The 17,738-nt window shown below is 33.3% G+C and overlaps 3 protein-coding genes across 3 annotated transcripts; all 3 read left to right on the forward strand.

Annotated features, from left to right (window-relative positions):
- The first annotated feature begins 3,617 nt into the window (after positions 1-3,617).
- LOC127118594 (uncharacterized) lies at positions 3,618-5,195 on the forward strand. Its single transcript, XM_051048813.1, has 2 exons — positions 3,618-3,847; positions 4,412-5,195. The coding sequence occupies exon 2, from the start codon at positions 4,489-4,491 to the stop codon at positions 4,927-4,929; it is 441 nt and encodes a 146-aa protein (XP_050904770.1). The 5' UTR covers positions 3,618-3,847; positions 4,412-4,488; the 3' UTR covers positions 4,930-5,195.
- Positions 5,196-6,618: 1,423 nt separating this feature from the next.
- LOC127118593 (pathogenesis-related thaumatin-like protein 3.5) lies at positions 6,619-9,128 on the forward strand. Its single transcript, XM_051048811.1, has 3 exons — positions 6,619-7,883; positions 8,053-8,320; positions 8,556-9,128. Exons 1-3 carry the CDS (start codon positions 7,388-7,390, stop codon positions 8,734-8,736), a joined length of 945 nt encoding a protein of 314 aa, XP_050904768.1. The 5' UTR covers positions 6,619-7,387; the 3' UTR covers positions 8,737-9,128.
- A 1,890-nt stretch (positions 9,129-11,018) lies between these two features.
- LOC127122340 (uncharacterized) lies at positions 11,019-12,630 on the forward strand. Its single transcript, XM_051052692.1, has 6 exons — positions 11,019-11,294; positions 11,534-11,633; positions 11,851-11,981; positions 12,088-12,231; positions 12,389-12,490; positions 12,574-12,630. Exons 1-6 carry the CDS (start codon positions 11,019-11,021, stop codon positions 12,628-12,630), a joined length of 810 nt encoding a protein of 269 aa, XP_050908649.1.
- Positions 12,631-17,738: the final 5,108 nt, after the last annotated feature.

The following is a 17,738-nucleotide window of genomic DNA, read 5'->3' on the forward strand; positions in this document are numbered from 1 at the left end:
CATCAAACTAATTTTTTGCCTTACGAAATTCAAAACCTTTTCATAAAATACATGTCACCTTCGTTCTATCGCAACACGAACACCATTTAAGTCTCCCATGCGCGAGCATACAAGCAACATTTAACTGCTAAAATGCGAATGTTAACATCGTTCAATAAAAACATCCAACACATTTGTATTTTCTACCACGAACTACAAAACTCTAATTTCCTTATTGCACTATGAGGAAACATATGCACGAGGGTCTGAATCTTTGACGGTCACATTAATTAAAAACTTATTTTTCCCCTTTAATAAATCGCAAATAACCTTTAGATAATAACACCCATTTATGAAAAGAACAATCAAAATGGTTCCCGTTGAGTACAACAGATGTGAGGAATGCTAATATCTTTCCCTTGCATAATCGACTTCCTTACCCTTTTCTCTTCCCTTTGGGTTTTATCAATATTTTCCCTTTCCTTTGGAATAAATAAAGTTAGGTGGAGACTCTGTTGTATCTTTGAGCGTGCGATACGCTTAGGTATTTTTTCGCGGAGTGACACATATTAGCTAGTACAATGACTTTCATCACATCCAATGAGCAAAAAGGGTTCATCCAAGACATGAATATCAAAGATAGTATCTGCCTTGCTTTAGAGGCTATGAACTTGCTTGACATAAAATCTACTGGTGGGAACTTAGCCATTAAGATGGATATTTCAAAGGATTTTGATACTTTAGATTTGAGCTTTCTTCTTAAAGTGCTTCCTAAGTTTGGCTTCAATCCTAAGTTCTGTTCTTGGATCTCCACTATTCATAATTCAGCTCATTTGTCTGTAACAATCAATGGCACAACTCATGAATTCTTCAAATGTAATAGAGCGGTGAGGTAGGGTGACCTTCTCTCTCCTATTTTATTTTTGTTTGCATGAAAATGTCCTTAGTATAAGTCTTTCTTTGCTTGTACAAGAAAAGAAAGGTTGACCTTATGGTCGGAGCAAGACAAGTTAAAGTTCTTTCATATACTTTGTATGCTGATGATACTTTCATATTCTACAAAGGAAAATTCTCTAATATTACAACTCTCAATTATGTCTTCTCGAGAGATTTCGCTAATTTTGGTCAAATCTTTAGTCAATTAAAATCCACCATTTACTATGGTTCAATGTCAGATGTTAGACTTGATGTTTTTGTGGCTAGAACTCGTTTTTCTAAAGGTAATTTCCCTATTAATTACTTAGGTGTGACTATTTTCAAAGGCAGGGCGAAAGCGCATCACTTACATCCTATTGCTAATAAAATCCTAGCCAAGATCTATGCTTGGAAAGATTATCTTCTCTCAATTGCAGATAGGGGTTGCCTAGTTAAATCTGTGATATAAAGTATGCTCATTCACTATATTTTTGTTTATGCCTGGCCTAATGCTACTCTCAAAAGGATTGAAACAACTATTAGGAATTTCATTTGGAACAGTGATGTAAAAGAAGGAAGTTAATTACTATTTCTTGGAAATTCCTTTGCAAGGCTATTCCTCATGGAGGTCTTGGTATCAGGTCACTCATCTGCTTAAATGAAGCCAATAACCTTAAACTAGTGGGAAGCCTTGGGCTAATCTGTTGAGAGCTAGAGTGAAGATATCCTTTGGCTTTATTAGGTATCACATCTTTTCTTCTCTTTAGTCCACTTTTAAATATGAGTTGTTAGTGATCTCCGCTAATTCAATTTAGCTTCCTAGTAATGGTTCTTCCATCTCTTTTTGGAAAGACAGCCGGTGTGGTGATCCAGTTTTATCAATGTTTGATCCTGATTTACTTTCTTCTCAAGGTATGTCGATCCATGCTGAGGTGGAAGAGTTTATTGGTGATAATGTCTGGATTATACCTCCTTATTGGCATGATCTTTTCCCCGAGGTTTGCCTTAAGTTGTCTACCATCAAGCCTCCTTTTGGTATGCTTGATGATCATTTGGTAGGGAAAGATTCTATCTCAGGCGACTTGATTCTAAAAGATACTTATCTTTTCAAGGCTCATGCATCTTTGTCTCTTAATTGGGCAAATGTTATTTGGTCTATTGATATTCCTCCTTCTAAATCTCTTTTGGTTTGGAGACTAATGAATACTAATGATCATAATGATGATGATATGCTCAAACTCAGAGGTAGTTCTTTGGCATCTATGTGTTCCCTCTGTGAGTCAAACTCTAAATCTACTTTTCATATTTTTTTGATTATCTGTTTGCTAAAAAGTTATGGTGCTGGCTCAATTCACTCCTTCAAACCCCTATCTATTTTACTTCTTTGGATGTTTTATGGTTGCTGGGTGATATAAGCAGTTCCAAGCATGATAGTCTAATATTCACATAAACTCTCATTTATCTCATCAATGCCATTTTGTTTGCTAGAAATTGTGTCAGGTTCAAAAATAGAAGAGTGTATATGGAGCTAATTATTGTATAAGTCAGGTCTCAAATCAGCATCACTGAAAAAAAGATCAAGACTTTCTTCTTCAAACTCAAATTTTGAATTTGCATTCAGGTCTGCTTTTAACATTCCCTTTCATCTCATTAAAGCTCCACAAATTAGAAGGTCATCTGGACTCCTCCAAATTCAAATTGGGTGAAAGGAAATTGTGATGGAGCTTACATTCATAACTCTAACAAAACTGTATATGACGACCTTTTCAAAGACCATAAAGATGATTTAATTGTTGGGTTTTATGAGCTTTTACCTTGGTCTTCCTTCTTTATTGTTGAATTTTCTACGTCCTTAAGACTATTAAAATTGCCACTTCTTACCGTTGGTAAAATCTATGGTTGAAATCAAATTCCCTTTTGGTGGTCAAATCTTTTGGGGTCGCTACTCTTATTCCTTGACAATTTAAACTAGAGGAAATTAGTTGTGCGGACTGTTTTGCCTCACATCTAATTCTCTCCGCCTAATTTATTCTATTCTCATTAACATTAGATCTGACTTTGTAAAGAATAAACTTGAATTATATATTTATAATTTTTTTTGAACTTTTTTTTAATCTTTTTTTTTTTTCAATATGTAACTATTTTTGTTTAAAAATTGTAAAACAATATTAATTGTCAAAGAATTTCTTACAACTATAATAATAAAAATCGTACATTAATATATATGAGTGATTAACCGTATAAATAATATATATATCGACTGTATCAAAATTAATCAAATTTTATTATTTTTTAATAATATATCCAATTAACTACTTCCAACGACTACCATTAATATAAATGTATTTTAGTCTCCCTTAATTATTATTTTTTATCTATATTATTTCATTCTAAAAATGATACTGTAATTTTTTTATAAGACAATGAATTATTTTTATAAAATCTGTAATTTGTTTAAATTTAAACAAAACTTAAACTAAAAAAAAATGATATAACTATTACTAATATTTAATTTAATAAAAAGAAATAAGAAAGCGACAGGTTGAGAAAGAACGTTGCAGTTGGATCCGATAGTTAATCCAAAATCGATGGAAACACTGACACCTTAGACAACCCGACCCGATCTCAACACATTCCGCATTTGGATCACAATTTACCCGAAATTTACCCGCATTTAGTTTTGTCCTATATCTCTCTATGTCCCACCCACAAGTCCACAGTGTCCGTAAGTGGATTACTTTCTATAAATACTCGGTCCCATTCTTCTTCCCTCCTTGCTAATTTCCATTTTGTTAGTTCGGTTTAGGTGGAGAGAGAGAGAGAGTGTGTTGAGATTTTTTCTTTCATTTTTCTTATCAATTTCTCTTTATTTGTTAGGTGTTTTTTCTCTTTCCTCATTTTTGTAGGTATATTGTGGAAGAAGACTTTGTAGCTTGACTTTGTTCAAAAGCATGTGAGTTCATTTTCTCCCTTTTCATTAATTTGTTATGTACAATTCTATTTTTATTTTCATAATTTTCTGAATACAGTTTTTTTTAATGAAAATAATTAATTATTTTCATAATTTGTGTTAATTATGTTGTTTTGTTGTTAATCATCATAATTTGGCACTGGTTTAGATCTGCCCCATGTGGATATTTAGGGTTTGTCTTATTAGCATGAGAGGGACATGATGGTAATTAGAATACGCAGATATTTTATATGTCATTTTGTGATTAGATATTGTTGAGAATCCATTTAGGTTTCTCTCATTTGATATAATATTGTTTATTTAGGTTAGGTTTTCCCTTTTTCATCTATGGTTTGAGATCTAAATTTATGGAAGCAATTTTCTCTTTTAAGTTTAACCTATAATCAATTTTTAAATGGAATAATTAGTTGTAGATAAGTATGTAATTAGTTTATTGTTAGAAGGAAATTAAAGTGAAATTAGTGTATGAGTTAAGTAATTAGACACAAGCGGGTCAGTTTCTGTTGAGTTTGACTGAATTCTATGTTGTTGTGGTGGGCCCTGCAGACGATTCAGGGAAGGCCGTAAAGTTGGAGTGAAATTAGATTGAAATCTTAGAAGTTTCTCTCTTTGGATTTGAAGAAATGGAGGTATATGGAAATTCTATGGTTGCCGCTCCTTCAAATGTTATTTATCTGTCAAGTATTTTGGGCCATGATGGTCCGAGTTCTGTTCACAAATGCGACTGGAAATGCCAGAACGAACGTGTTTGCGGAAACATGTTTCGCTGCAAGCTCACAGGGCTGACACACATCTGTGATAAAAACTGTAACCAGAGAATTCTGTATGATAACCATAGCTCCCTTTGCCTAGCAAGTCGTCAGATTTTCCCCCTGACTCCAACAGAAGAACAGGCAGTGAGAGGCGTTCGAAGGAAGCTCGACGCGGCAGAGAGTTCGCCTGTTGATAACATCGGTTGTAAGCGTAGGCGGGATGCACAGTTCCATCCTTCTCCATTTGAGAGATCTTTCTCTGCTGTCAGTCCTATCTGCAGCCAAGTTGGAGACGGCATGGATACAAATTAGATATCGAGATTCATATAACTGAAGGAGATCTTTATCGTTTTTCCGTTTTTTTTTACTTCATTACTGATGAGTATCCATAACTGAACTTGAACACTTATGAATCGCCGATTGGTGGACATGATGTGTCCCCATTCGCCGTAGGTCGTCTTTATGTTTCTAGTAATAATGTAATGCAGTATTTTAAGTAGCTTGACTGTTGAATGGAGATTTGAGCAGGCTGTGTGTAAACAGTTATGAGACTTGAATTGAAATCCGTTTCTTGCTAACTTACCGAGAATCTGACTCTTATAGCTTACCACAGGATATGTTCCGGCATTCTATGATGCTTTAATTTATATGGACCTGGTTGATGTAATTATTAGCAATGTTTCTCATTTTCATGTATCTGTAATCATGAAGCGTCCATATTCTAGTATTAGAGTGGCACACTTGTGTATTCTTCCACTTTTGTTTACTATGGTTCTGTTAAAACAGAAAAAAGTATCGATCTTGTTCCTGCTGGTAGCTCAGGTTTTATCCAGTTCTTCATATGCAAGTTTTTGGATTCTTATGACGGCTGGTTTACTAACTTTTCCTCTGTTACAGGCTCAAGGGAGATGATACTAGTTTTCATTCAAACTTGTTTTGAATTGAATTTCTGTTATTTTTTATGGTTAAAATTGATTGACAAATGGCTGTGTGAGTTGAATGTAAATTGTGCAGGTTTTGAAGCATATGTGCTAGGAAGGTGCCTTCAAAATATTTGTGTTGCAATATTGAATGATTTCTTATGATTGATTTTCTCTGTCATAATGACATGAAATACTGATAAAATTTCATTTTCTTGATGTAGGTACATCCATTGCAAGTTTAGCTCGTGTCTCTCTGTCTTGGCCAAAGTTTGGAGAATGGAGCTGTGAAGAGTTAATAGGATATTTTGACGCTACAAGATGTCAAAAGAATTGAGGCAGGAGCAGTTATGACACTATATCGAAGGCTGATAAAGTAGGTGGCGCTGATCTTAGATATTCATTCTCATTGAATTTCAGACTGCATTGTGTTTGATTTCTCCATTATATATGATCTATTTCTTGTAGAATGTGAGGTGAAATTGAGCGAATAAAGGGTTGTCCTCACCAAGAAATCTATCATCACTGTCACCAAAAATATCTGCATAATGTGTTCAAGGATTGAAAGTAGAGTTTCCTTTGAGGATGTGCAGATGGGCTAGATAGCATGACCTCAAATTTATCATAGGGTCTCATAATAGATTTGTTAGAGTTAAACCATGATTAAATAGGGTTGATAATCATGGTTAACCTATACAGGATCTTCAAAAATTTCAGAAAACCCTGATTGAAAGTAATAGCCTGTTTTTGAATTGAAGGATTGAATGTAACTTATCTGAATTGCCTTGTTCATGGCATCAGCTGAATTTCTTACTTCTGTTTCATTCTTAGCATATTTGTGAAGCTAGAAGATCGTTCATTTTTTTTCCTTCCAATTTTGATGTCTCTATTTCATACCTTGTTTCTTGTAAGTATCCAATCAATGAAATTCTTTTCATGTAAATGCAGCTATCCTAATGGTGGATGTTCTGATTTGCTTTTACTTTTAATGTCATTTTCCTTTGCCAAAAAAATGATATAAAACTAGGCAAGTTTAATTAAAATGTGCCAAGAAGTTTCAAATTTCTTTTATTATTAGTATTACTACATGTGGTTGTTAAAGCTAAAAAATTGAATTCAAAATTCTACCAGCTTTGTTCCAGAAGTTTGTGAGGTGGGGCTAGTCTCCCAACGGGTAGACTTGATAATAATTGAGGACATATTCAAATTTTCTATTGAAAAGTTATTCTTTAGTACCTCTCATAATTAAAGTTCAATAGTTCGAATATGTCAATGTTTTTAAGTCACTACTAATATTAATTGTGTGTGTGAAAAATCACCGTGAAACATAGCTTTTCAAAATATAATGCATATAATGCATACATAACAAGTTTCCATATACCTAGTCAATATTTTTCTCTCTGAGGAATAATAGGTCACTTCTTTATAGGATAATCCTATGCAACTTGCCATCTTTTTGCAATCTCGAATCCCCTTTTCTTTACTAGATTCTTTGTCATAGATTTTCTTTCATAGAGATTTCCTTATTTTGTAGATTTTCATTTTTCCAATGAAATAGAAAAGGCAAAGAATTGCTTCTAAGTTAGGCTATCTATTATCCAGTATCCACAATAAAAAGAAATACTAAACCTATAAAGCTAGTCTTGCGGCTAAGAATTTCATCAAAGCAAAGTAACGTTTTGGTTTTTTTAATACCAAAGAAACTCATAATTCATCATCATAGCATATCACACCAACACTTTATATTACAAATATGAGAAACATTACAAGTCTATTATTTCCACCTCCTCTATTGTCAATATTTTCTATTTTTATAACCATAAAATAACAAACAGCTATAATCATTGATAATGCCAATAGTTGTTGTACCTTGGAAACTCCTAACTTTCTTTTTTGTTCTTTTCACTTTGTTATCTTGCACTTTCTCTAACATATTCACCATAACAAACAATTGTCCTTATACTATATGGCCCGGCACACTTGCCGGCGCAGGAACACCGCCGCTACCAACGACCGGATTCCAGCTTGACTCAGGTCAAGCTGTGAAACTAACTAGTGTTCCTGGTTGGTCAGGTCGGATATGGGCGAGGACTGGTTGCACATTTGATGCAACAGGAATCGGGAAATGTCAAACTGGTGATTGCGGTGGAAGGCTTGAATGTGATGGGAATGGTGCAGCTCCACCTACTTCACTCTTTGAGATTACACTTGGGCTAGGTAACCAACAAGATTACTATGATGTTAGCATGGTTGATGGCTACAATTTGCCTTTGCTTGTTCTACCAAGAGGTGTATATGGTAATAGTGCCTGTAATTCTACAGGTTGTGTAACTGATCTTAACAGAGGTATGAGTTCTAAATTAACGATACCAACGCGACACTGATACTTGTAATTACGTTCAATTTATTCATGTTTTCAAATTATTATTGATGTCGACGTGTTAGTGTCGTGTTTGTGTCTGGGCTTCAGGTGACTGATACGCTTTTTTGATTAAAAAATCCCAAATTTTTATAGGTTGTCCAAAAGAACTTCAAGTGGTTGGTGGTGATGGATACCAAGGTAGTGTAATTGGTTGTAAGAGTGCCTGTGAAGCATTTGGATCAGATCAGTACTGCTGCAGTGGACAATTTGCTAATCCAACAATATGCCAACCTTCCTATTATTCCACAATTTTCAAGAAGGCTTGTCCAAGAGCTTATAGCTATGCATTTGATGATGGAAGCAGCACTTTCACTTGCAAAGCTTATGAATATGACATTGTGTTCTGTCCTACTAGCAACAAGTATATGTTTATTTTCTCCCTCAGATATTATCGCGACTTTTCCATTTTCTTTCAATTTATTGTGCGACGTGCGTCAGATACTTGCAAACAAAAATCTATGAAGCACAAACACTCCTAAGATTAGACGTGTCCCCGTTTTTCAACACACGTAAACTCATCTATGGTTATAATGGTTATAATGGGCGTCTTTTCTAACATGATTCTAACTCTCTTTCAACATTTTGAATTGCAACAGGATTAACAAACCAAATGGTGCATTTCCTCCTCCACCACCGCCATCAATTGGATTTCCTTACGAGAAGGTTCAGCAAGACAGTTCTTCTTCAAGTATTATCATCTTGCCCTTTCGAGAAACAGTGTTTCTACTAGTTATCACAATCTCGATGTTTATAGAGAAGACTTTGCCACGGATTTGAAGTATTGCTAGTAGAGAATCACACATGTTTTTCTTGGAAAGTTAGGTAGAAACATGGAAAATGATATGCAGTGAAAATGAATCACATGAAGAATCAAAGGAAGGAGAATGCAGATATTACTCATTCAGAACTCTAAGATGGAAGATGATGAAAAACCAAAACCAGAGAGTCTATTAAACAACAGCTAGTCATAGTTTCAAGTTAGGCTTGTAAATCTCCAATAAAAAAAACTTTGGAATAAATTAAGAAAATAGTAAGTTATTTGCAATATAACCAGGATTAGAGAAACTCAAATTAGTCATTCTGTCAAATGTTATATAGCCAAATTAATACTTGTGTATAAACTATTTCAATAACAAAAAGATGAAATAAAGTCAAACTATTTCATGTAAGGTACGAGTTGTTCTCCTAAGTTATCATAGGGATTGAGAATTTATGAAAATAAATTTAAAATAATTTAGGTCATAAGTTGTTTCTACCAGCTCTTCTAAAGAGATTCAAAACTATTTATATTTATGATAGTAGATAAACTCAAATAAGACAATCTAAATATGCTATTAAGTTATTTTTGGTATAAGTTAACTTCTGAAGAGGTCAACATTTGAAGGAGTCAGCCTCTGAAGACAAAGCGCAAGGATCAAGGTGACTCTGATGGATCCCTATCAACCTCTGAGTCTACTATGTCATGTGAAGACCGAAGATCTATTTTCTCCATAAGGTCTGTTAGGATGCAACTGCTAATTTCTTTTGTAGTAAAGGATTTTCAAACTACCTTGATAATTTGGTGAAACATCCCAAATATCTCTTTTGAAGCTTCTTAAAGGACTCAACTATGTTGCATCTTCAACGTCTATTTTTATTCTCTATTTAAGGATCTAAAGACTTGAAGAAAAATATATCAATTGACACTCAAAGAGAAGATACTCTGTAAAAGCAAAAGTACAAGTTGAACTTAGAATTTCTTAGTCTTGTAAATCTTAGAAATCCCTAAGTCTTAAAAGAGTATATTTGTGCCGTATTCTTTATACATCTCTGATTGTATATCAAGTGTATTTTTCCAAACAATCATTCATTCGTTAGGTAGATTGTAAGAAGTCTCTTACGAAGTGTTTGAGCATTAAAAGTTTCTTGCTCATGCGTTTAAGCATTGAAAGTCTCTTGCTTGTGTGCTTGAGCAAAATAAGTCTCTTACTTTAATGTTTGAGCAAATGAAGTCTATTGTTTGTGTGTTTGAGAAAATTGTAATCTTGTACTATATAGTGAAAATCTCTTGTAAGTACAAAGGGACTGAATTACTCTCAAGTAGTGAGAGGAACCAGGATAACTTTGTGTGTTATTATTCTTTCTTGCTTATTATATCTACTTCCTATCTCTGTCTATATCAGATTCTACAACCTTGTGTTTAGAATCTGATTTAAGATTTTAAAAAGAAAAAAAAAGTCAATGCAATTCAATCTCCATTCTTGTGTTTTTCTCACCTTCACAAAATCCATTGGGAAAGCAAACTCAATTACAACTATACAACTTCCTCCCGTACTACACCATCCATATTCATACGCAAGAGTTGGTAGAACTCATTCATAGCATACAACTCAGTTGCTACTATACAACTTCCGCCTTTCATATTTCGTCTACCATTAACGCTCCTTCACGATTTCCGAACACAAATCCACCTATTTCGTTGATGGTAATAAATTAAACATTATCTCACAATCATTTGTTTTTCCTTTATATGTTAATTGTTCGTTTTAAAGTTCAAATTTGTAGTTTGATTATCGTTTCTATGTTGTGTTTATTGTTGTTTTCAAATGCTGTTGAAAGTCACCTTCACCTTCTCATCGATTTGACTATTGAACTGGGTTTATTATGGTTTTTTACTATGTTGGTTTTACGTGTTTGATTGCTTTCTTCCATAGTCTGTAATGTTGCGTTTCTTTATTATCAGCTCGATTGTGTAATCAATGACACGTCTAGTTGAGAATGTTAAGGATATCAATGACTCCAAGGATTTGTGAAAATTTTCTGTTAGGATTAAATATTTATGGTATGTCACAAGCATGTCTAACAAAGAGCACATGGAAATGGTTATAATAGATGCAAAAGTAAGTTGTTGTTGTTGTCTATCCAGACAATGACTATATATATTTTTTTGTTTCAAACATAAATAGCCTTTTGTATCTCATGATATTTATTTCTTTGTCTGGTTTTGTAGTGCGACATAATTCAAGTCATTATACAACCACATTTGGTTTAGAAGTATAAGTACACCCTTATTGTAGGCAATGCATACATTATGCAGAACTTTAAAAGTTGCTAAAAATGACTTCTCCTTCAAGGAAATCTCTCATAAGTTCAAGTTGATCTTTTATGGTATATCTTCCGCAAAAACTGCAGATTTGCCAAACATTTCTCAAAACCACATGAACTTGATTAGTTTTGATGACATACTTGCTGAAAAGTTTCAATCTGAATTCTTAGTTGGTAATTTAAGTGTTGAAATTTTGTTGGTTTTCATTTGTAATAAATTGGATTTGGTTTTTGCTTTCTTTAATGGTGTGGTTTATTATTATATGTTATTGGAGGAGTTCATGAAATCATTCAGACACAGATGAATCCGTTAAACAACAAAAACAAAGTTGTCTTTACCCTAATAGATATGCGGTATTATGCATTATTCTTATAACAAGATGAAAAATATGTATTTATTTAGATTATATTTCATATTGACCATTAACATAGTGCATATTTTGCTTGATTATTTTATTGTTGAATGTCTTTAGTTCAATGTACTCTTTAGGGTGACCTTACATCACAATTCTGCAATTACTACAACAATAACAATGAGAGTAATCATGTTATTGTACTTTTGAAAAATGCACGAATCAAGGAAGCTGAAGGTATGAATGCTTTCTATTTGTTGTAGTAATTTATATAATGTGTTTTCCCAGTATGTTTATATAACTGAATTACACTGATGTTACGATAGATGGGATAAATAATTTCAAAGACAAGTGATTGCTTTGACTTATTATTATTTTATTGTTTCAAATTATATATCAAAAGTTTATTATTCTTAGAAGTTGAGGATATGTTTTTTGTTTTCCCGTTTTAAAGTGGAGATTTCTTTATTATCAATATTTAACTTGCAAGTTGATATAACTCAATACTCACAATATTCTTATCTTGATAATTTTACATGGATAACTCAGGTGCTAAGTATTGTTGAGATCAACAATCTTCAATATGTAAGTGTATTTTGATTCATGATTTATATAAATGTTTTTGATGATTAAATTTCAAACTATTGTACTATGTCGTTATCTAAAGAATTATTGTTTATAATAAAACTAGGAGACAACATGTGTCATTGTTGCCAAGTTAGATAAGTTTGAAGTTGGGCAGACTGGGTGCTTTTATGACGGGCGTGGTGAGTGTACCAAGAATGTTTCACTTAAAGATGGAAACTTGAAGTGTTTCTTAAACCATGAGAGAGATGTATCTATTCCAATGTTTATTTATTATATGAGTGGTTATAGAATTTTCAATTGTCTTCAATCAATTAGAAATACTTTGATCAATGCATAAAGGTTGGTGTTGTGTCTCAATTTAATTGAACATTTTATTTTCAATTAGATACAAACTTGAATTTCAGGAAAATGATAAGAAATACAAGGCAAGGCTTGCCTTTTGGGATGATGATTGTGTCAATAAGATTGGAAAGACCGTCCTTGAACTCAATATTGAGCTGATTGAGGTACTTGCTTGCTTATAATGACCATAACATGCTACTTATACCATAACATTCTATTACAATTATAAAGTTTTGTATAATTTTAGGTTGGCGAAGATAATCCACTTGAATATCCATATGCACTGGATAAAATGTTGAAGTAAGAGTTGGCTATTAAAGTTATGTTTCATCCAAAATATGGTTGATCATCTGATGTTGGGTTTAGAGATAATGAAGAGGCAATTCAGAAAATAAGAGACCAATTCAAGTGTGAAGAGGTAGTCTAATACCAAGTACTTATATATTTAGATAATCTACATGTATATTTATCTTGTTATTATGTTTTTTAGCATACATCCAAGTTACAACTCTCTGAGCCTTCAGCGCGGGAGGAACCTCCAATTAATTTGTAATATTCCTTAAGCATCTCACTTTTTATGCAGTTCATAATTTGAGTGACATATCATTTACATATGTCTTTACCATCTCTAATGCAAAAGTCTTTGTCTGCCTCTATTGATTATGATCCTGCTGGTGCAAGCTCTGGCCTCACACCTTCGAAAGGCTCACCGAGTGATTTTGTTGACGATATGGAAAGTGTTCAGCTGTCCTCAACAAAGCTGATTAAATATGTAAAAAAGAAGAAATCATGTTTTAATTTCTTATGTATCGTTTGTCGTATTTTATATATTTTATATTTGCATATTTTGTATTTTGGGTGATGTTGACATACATTTGGTTATTTTGGACCAACAATATTGTTTGCATAATTTCTCTTTTGTAACTTCATACTTATCTTTAAGTCTATACAACTTGTTGTTTTGATTAAGGTTTTCACTGTCAATTTTGCTTAATGTGTCTTATGGTATTTTTATGTACTGAATGCTTAGATCTCAATAGACCAGATTGATTAGTTTGCTTGAAAACTTTACTTGGTTAATCTGTCTTCTGGCCTTTTTATGTACTTGAGCTAGAATCTCAATAGACCTGATTGGTTAGTATGCTTGAAAATTTCACTATATATCTGCATGATGCACTAACTTTACCATGTTATATTTGAATATGGTAAGTATAAAGAACATACATGGTTGTTATATGTTCCCAATGAGTGGTTTTTCCCGTGCGTTGACTTGAATCATATTCATAATTTCTTAATCTCACCAAAATGCATCATTATTATTAACATCAAATTATTGGTGGATAATGCTCCAACATAACATCAATCAATTTTTGGATTATGTATTACCTTAGGGATATATTTTAGATGATTTCCACTAATTGGTGTTGCCTATATGATCCTCATTTGTTTCCATCCATTGCTGATTTAAGTATTGAGGATTATAGTTTAGATTTTAAATAGTTGGGGATAATCTATTTTCACTGTTAGGATGTGTTTTTTTTTGTATTATGATCTTTATATGCACTAGGGCTATGAATCCATGATCCCAACTGTGGAGTATGAAATCATTAAAATTACACTATATATATGTGCCATACCCTAACTAGCCCATGTATTAACATCAATAAAGTTTTTACCCACTATGTTTCTTTGAATGTAATAAGTATAATGAACTTGCATGCATGTTATTAGTTTGACAGTTGACACTTAGTAGTTTTGCCTATGCATTTTTCATATTGCTTATACATCATTACCTAAACTCACCAAAATGCATCATTATGGTTTAAACAAAACTAATTGAGTATAATGCTCACTTTCTAAAATCTAATGTTTAAATGAATGTACATATTTCCAAGTTGGTTTTGGATTTTTACACGCTGATCTATTTCTATATTCTACCATACCTGTTATACTTATGCGTTTAATGTCACTTTCAATTTATTCATGAGTTTTTTTACAAAGTTAAAAAATTCATAATACTTACTAATATAGTAAAAACCCAATTGCTTTAAATGTTAACGCATGGAAGTTATTGGAAGTGAGTCTTAATAAATTTTAATCACAAGGAGCAAGAACATTGGGCTTCATATGTAGGTAATCTTCCATTTAATGATTCATTATTTATAAAAACTATAAAATATGTTATGTTTATGTTATACTGCATTTGTTATCAAATGTATATGTTTGTATATCAGTGCATTGATTTGATATACAACAAACATGGGAAATGCATTTAGTAGATAATAAACATCTTATATTTCATTAGAAAAGTATGCATATAGTTGTTACATTCGAAAATACCTTTTGGATACATGCAACAATAAGGTTTACATGAACAATCAAACTTATGTAAAAAATACCATTAGTATGTCAACAAATACTAACGACAGAACCATAGAAATACTTTTGTTTAAACTAAGCATTCAAATTTCAAACCTAAAAAAACCACATTAGGTTATACTTGTAGCGGTAAATTCATGACCATTAAGCTATGGATAAACTTAACGTCAATAAGACAAGAGTTGCCACCACGCTTTTATTGTTTCCAAAGGAAAAGGGAAAAGTACGAACAAAACCCAGAGATAAGAAGTTTTCAAATCAAAACTAATAAAATGCTTGAGATTATAGGTAAGGGGGTTGGTTACACAGAGGGAAGGTGTTAACACCCAAAGTTTCATAGGTACTCACGGGGAGCCCTTTTTTATGTGTGTATGTGTTTTTGATATAAAATGATGTTTGAGAAAAATAGAGTGTGGGGATGAGAAAAGAATTCATTGATTATATTTTTGTTTTTGACAAGACCTTCGGACTTGTGCCTATGTACCAACATAAAAATGAGGGATCAAAACCTCGTAGTTCGTTGTATCAATTTTAAAGTGGGTGAATTGCTTTTAACAAAAATTTAAATTTAAAAGAGGCACGAAGAGCCTAAAAGGGTTTGAATGAGTATTAGTTCTTTTTGTCTTTTTTTAAATGTTAAGTAAAGTATGGTTAAGTTCATTTACAAGTTTGGTTTAAGGAAAGAATTTTAAAAATGCAATGGCATAAGGCCAAAGTTTCTAATTTGCAATAAAGTATAAGTTTAGAAATCACAAGCAAAGAAGGTTTTTGAAAAGGGGGAGAGATTTGAAATTTAAGAAGTGGGAGGAGATGAAGAGACTAATCCTAAGCAAAAATTTAAAAGTTAAGAGTTGAAAAAGATCTGACCAATGGGATGCAATCCAATAGACACAAATGTCATATAGAAACCCCATTTTTCCTTGGACTTTGAATCAAGCAATATCAATAAGTGATCGGGAAAATAGTAAGTGTACTATTTTGTCGATGTAGTAATAATATGGATGTTTCCCAATGATCAATCTCGAGGATTGTGCAGCAATATATGCGTAAATTGTCACTCAATTGAACAAAACTAATAGTTGGGGTTTTGTAAAAATCACTGTAAGAGAAAATAAAATAGAATAAATATTTTCACAGTTTACAAAAATATGACAAAGATGGTGTGTGAAAATCTCTTGTAATGATCCTTGAGTGTATATCTCCTTAATAATGAAAATTGCTTCAATTACAGGATCTTAAGATTGTTTCCCCCCAAGACCTCGGAGGGAAACCATTGATATTCAATCTAACCTCTAAGTCCTTAGATGATTATGATGAAACCAAGCAATTTCAATTTAACAAGAATAACCCCGTAACCATAGAGTATCCCTAGTCCTAGGTGATATCTACTATGGTTTCACTGTATAAAAACCTTAACAATTGCAATCCTACTAATTGTTAACCATACATCAATCTTGATTTTTCTGATAAAGAAAGCATTACGCAAATTACATAGTGAAATTAACAATAAATAACATGTATTAAGGAAATTATAACTTCAGAGTCATTACACGATCAATTCAGGGACACCCCCTGGCATTGGAGGGTTTAACCTCTCATATTATTCAAATAAGATACAAAATAAAAACGAGACATTACAAAAGGATGGGAATTCCGTTGATCTTCAATCACATCCGCTCTTGAAGAGTCTCTATTCTTCGCCGCTTTTGACCGCTTCAATCTTTATCGTCTCCAATTTCTGATCGTGAAAAAGTCCCTTCTCCATATTCAAAAATCCCCTAAATAGTTCCTGATGACTAATTTGATGTAGCAAAAGTCCAAAATTTCCTCCAGGATCAGCCGTGCCAAAATACAGCAAAAATTAGAAAATAAGGTGTCCATGCCAACACTGCTCGTGTCAGGCAACACGACAGGCCGTGTTGGCTATCTGGTGAATTGGTCTTAACACGCCCCTCCAGGGAGGCTGACACGGGCACCCGTGTTAGCTCCTTGTTTTCTTCTCTTTGCTTTCTTCTCCTGACACGGCCTGTGTTGGGCAACACAGGTGGCTGTGTCAGGACTACTGTGTTGCCCAATTTCTTCTTCTGACGGTCCCGGAACGTCCAATTCTCTTGGCTATCCCTCCGGTACTCTTGCTTACAGTTGAAACTAGTAAAACTACCACAAAGAGGCATAAAATGGAGTATAATGATGCAAACCAAATATAATCAACAACTTGAAATAACAATGCAAAACATCTAGTTTACTAAACAGAATGATAAAACAGGTAGACTAATGTGTTACCGACTTCGTGAAAAGGTGTCAAATGAGTGTCAGAAAACAAGTATAATTGGAGACTGATCACAACCCCAAACTTATCTCATTGCTTGTCCTCAATGGATGCTCGAGACATCAAGACAGTCACCCCCAAATTCTGCATCCACAATGCTACTGTGATCTTTCGCGATTCCCTGTTCACTTTTCATTCACTATTTTACTCTTTCCCGACTTTCGACTTCTGCTACACTTTCACATTGACGCATCTTTTGGCCTGTAGCTTTTCACACTCTCACCAAATCTCTCGGGATCAAAGTGTTTGCACTCAAGAAAAATAGAGCATGTAAAGTCAACTCTTAGGTTTGAAACACAGATACATTCGTAACAAAAACACACAACACACACTATTCAAGGGCTTTTTGGGTTGTAGCGGGGCTAAGGTGTAAGGTGGGGAATCAAAACAGGAAAGGGGAAATACTAGGGGTTCAGGCTCAGAGTATGTGTTGCTACCATCGTAACTATGTTCAATCTTTTAATCACGGGGTATTCCTTTTGGGCACCGTTCTTATTGGAAATTATTGGTTTTTTTATTGCTCTTTTGAGCACACTTTTTACCAACCTCAATTCTTCTAGATAAGTGCTTCATGATACTTCTCATACTTTTTTCATTTCTCTTTTTTTTTTCTTTGAAGTTTCGTACTTTTCTCATTTTTCTGCACTTATCTACTTTTTATCGGTGTCCCAAAATTTTGATGAAACCCCAAACTTAGGCTTTTC

This window comes from Lathyrus oleraceus, chromosome 2 (assembly GCF_024323335.1).
Source record: "Lathyrus oleraceus cultivar Zhongwan6 chromosome 2, CAAS_Psat_ZW6_1.0, whole genome shotgun sequence".
Taxonomy (NCBI): domain Eukaryota; kingdom Viridiplantae; phylum Streptophyta; class Magnoliopsida; order Fabales; family Fabaceae; genus Lathyrus; species Lathyrus oleraceus.

Bases quoted from the DNA above. Each gene is read 5' to 3' on its own strand.
- LOC127118594 (XM_051048813.1), top strand. From the start codon at position 4,489: ATGGAGGTATATGGAAATTCTATGGTTGCCGCTCCTTCAAATGTTATT.
- LOC127118593 (XM_051048811.1), top strand. From the start codon at position 7,388: ATGCCAATAGTTGTTGTACCTTGGAAACTCCTAACTTTCTTTTTTGTT. The intron at 7,884-8,052 runs GTATGAGTTCTA...AAATTTTTATAG, and splicing joins TGTAACTGATCTTAACAGAG to GTTGTCCAAAAGAACTTCAA. The intron at 8,321-8,555 runs GTATATGTTTAT...GAATTGCAACAG, and splicing joins TTCTGTCCTACTAGCAACAA to GATTAACAAACCAAATGGTG.
- LOC127122340 (XM_051052692.1), top strand. From the start codon at position 11,019: ATGCATACATTATGCAGAACTTTAAAAGTTGCTAAAAATGACTTCTCC. The intron at 11,634-11,850 runs GTATGAATGCTT...CCCGTTTTAAAG, and splicing joins ACGAATCAAGGAAGCTGAAG to TGGAGATTTCTTTATTATCA. The intron at 12,491-12,573 runs GTACTTGCTTGC...GTATAATTTTAG, and splicing joins TCAATATTGAGCTGATTGAG to GTTGGCGAAGATAATCCACT.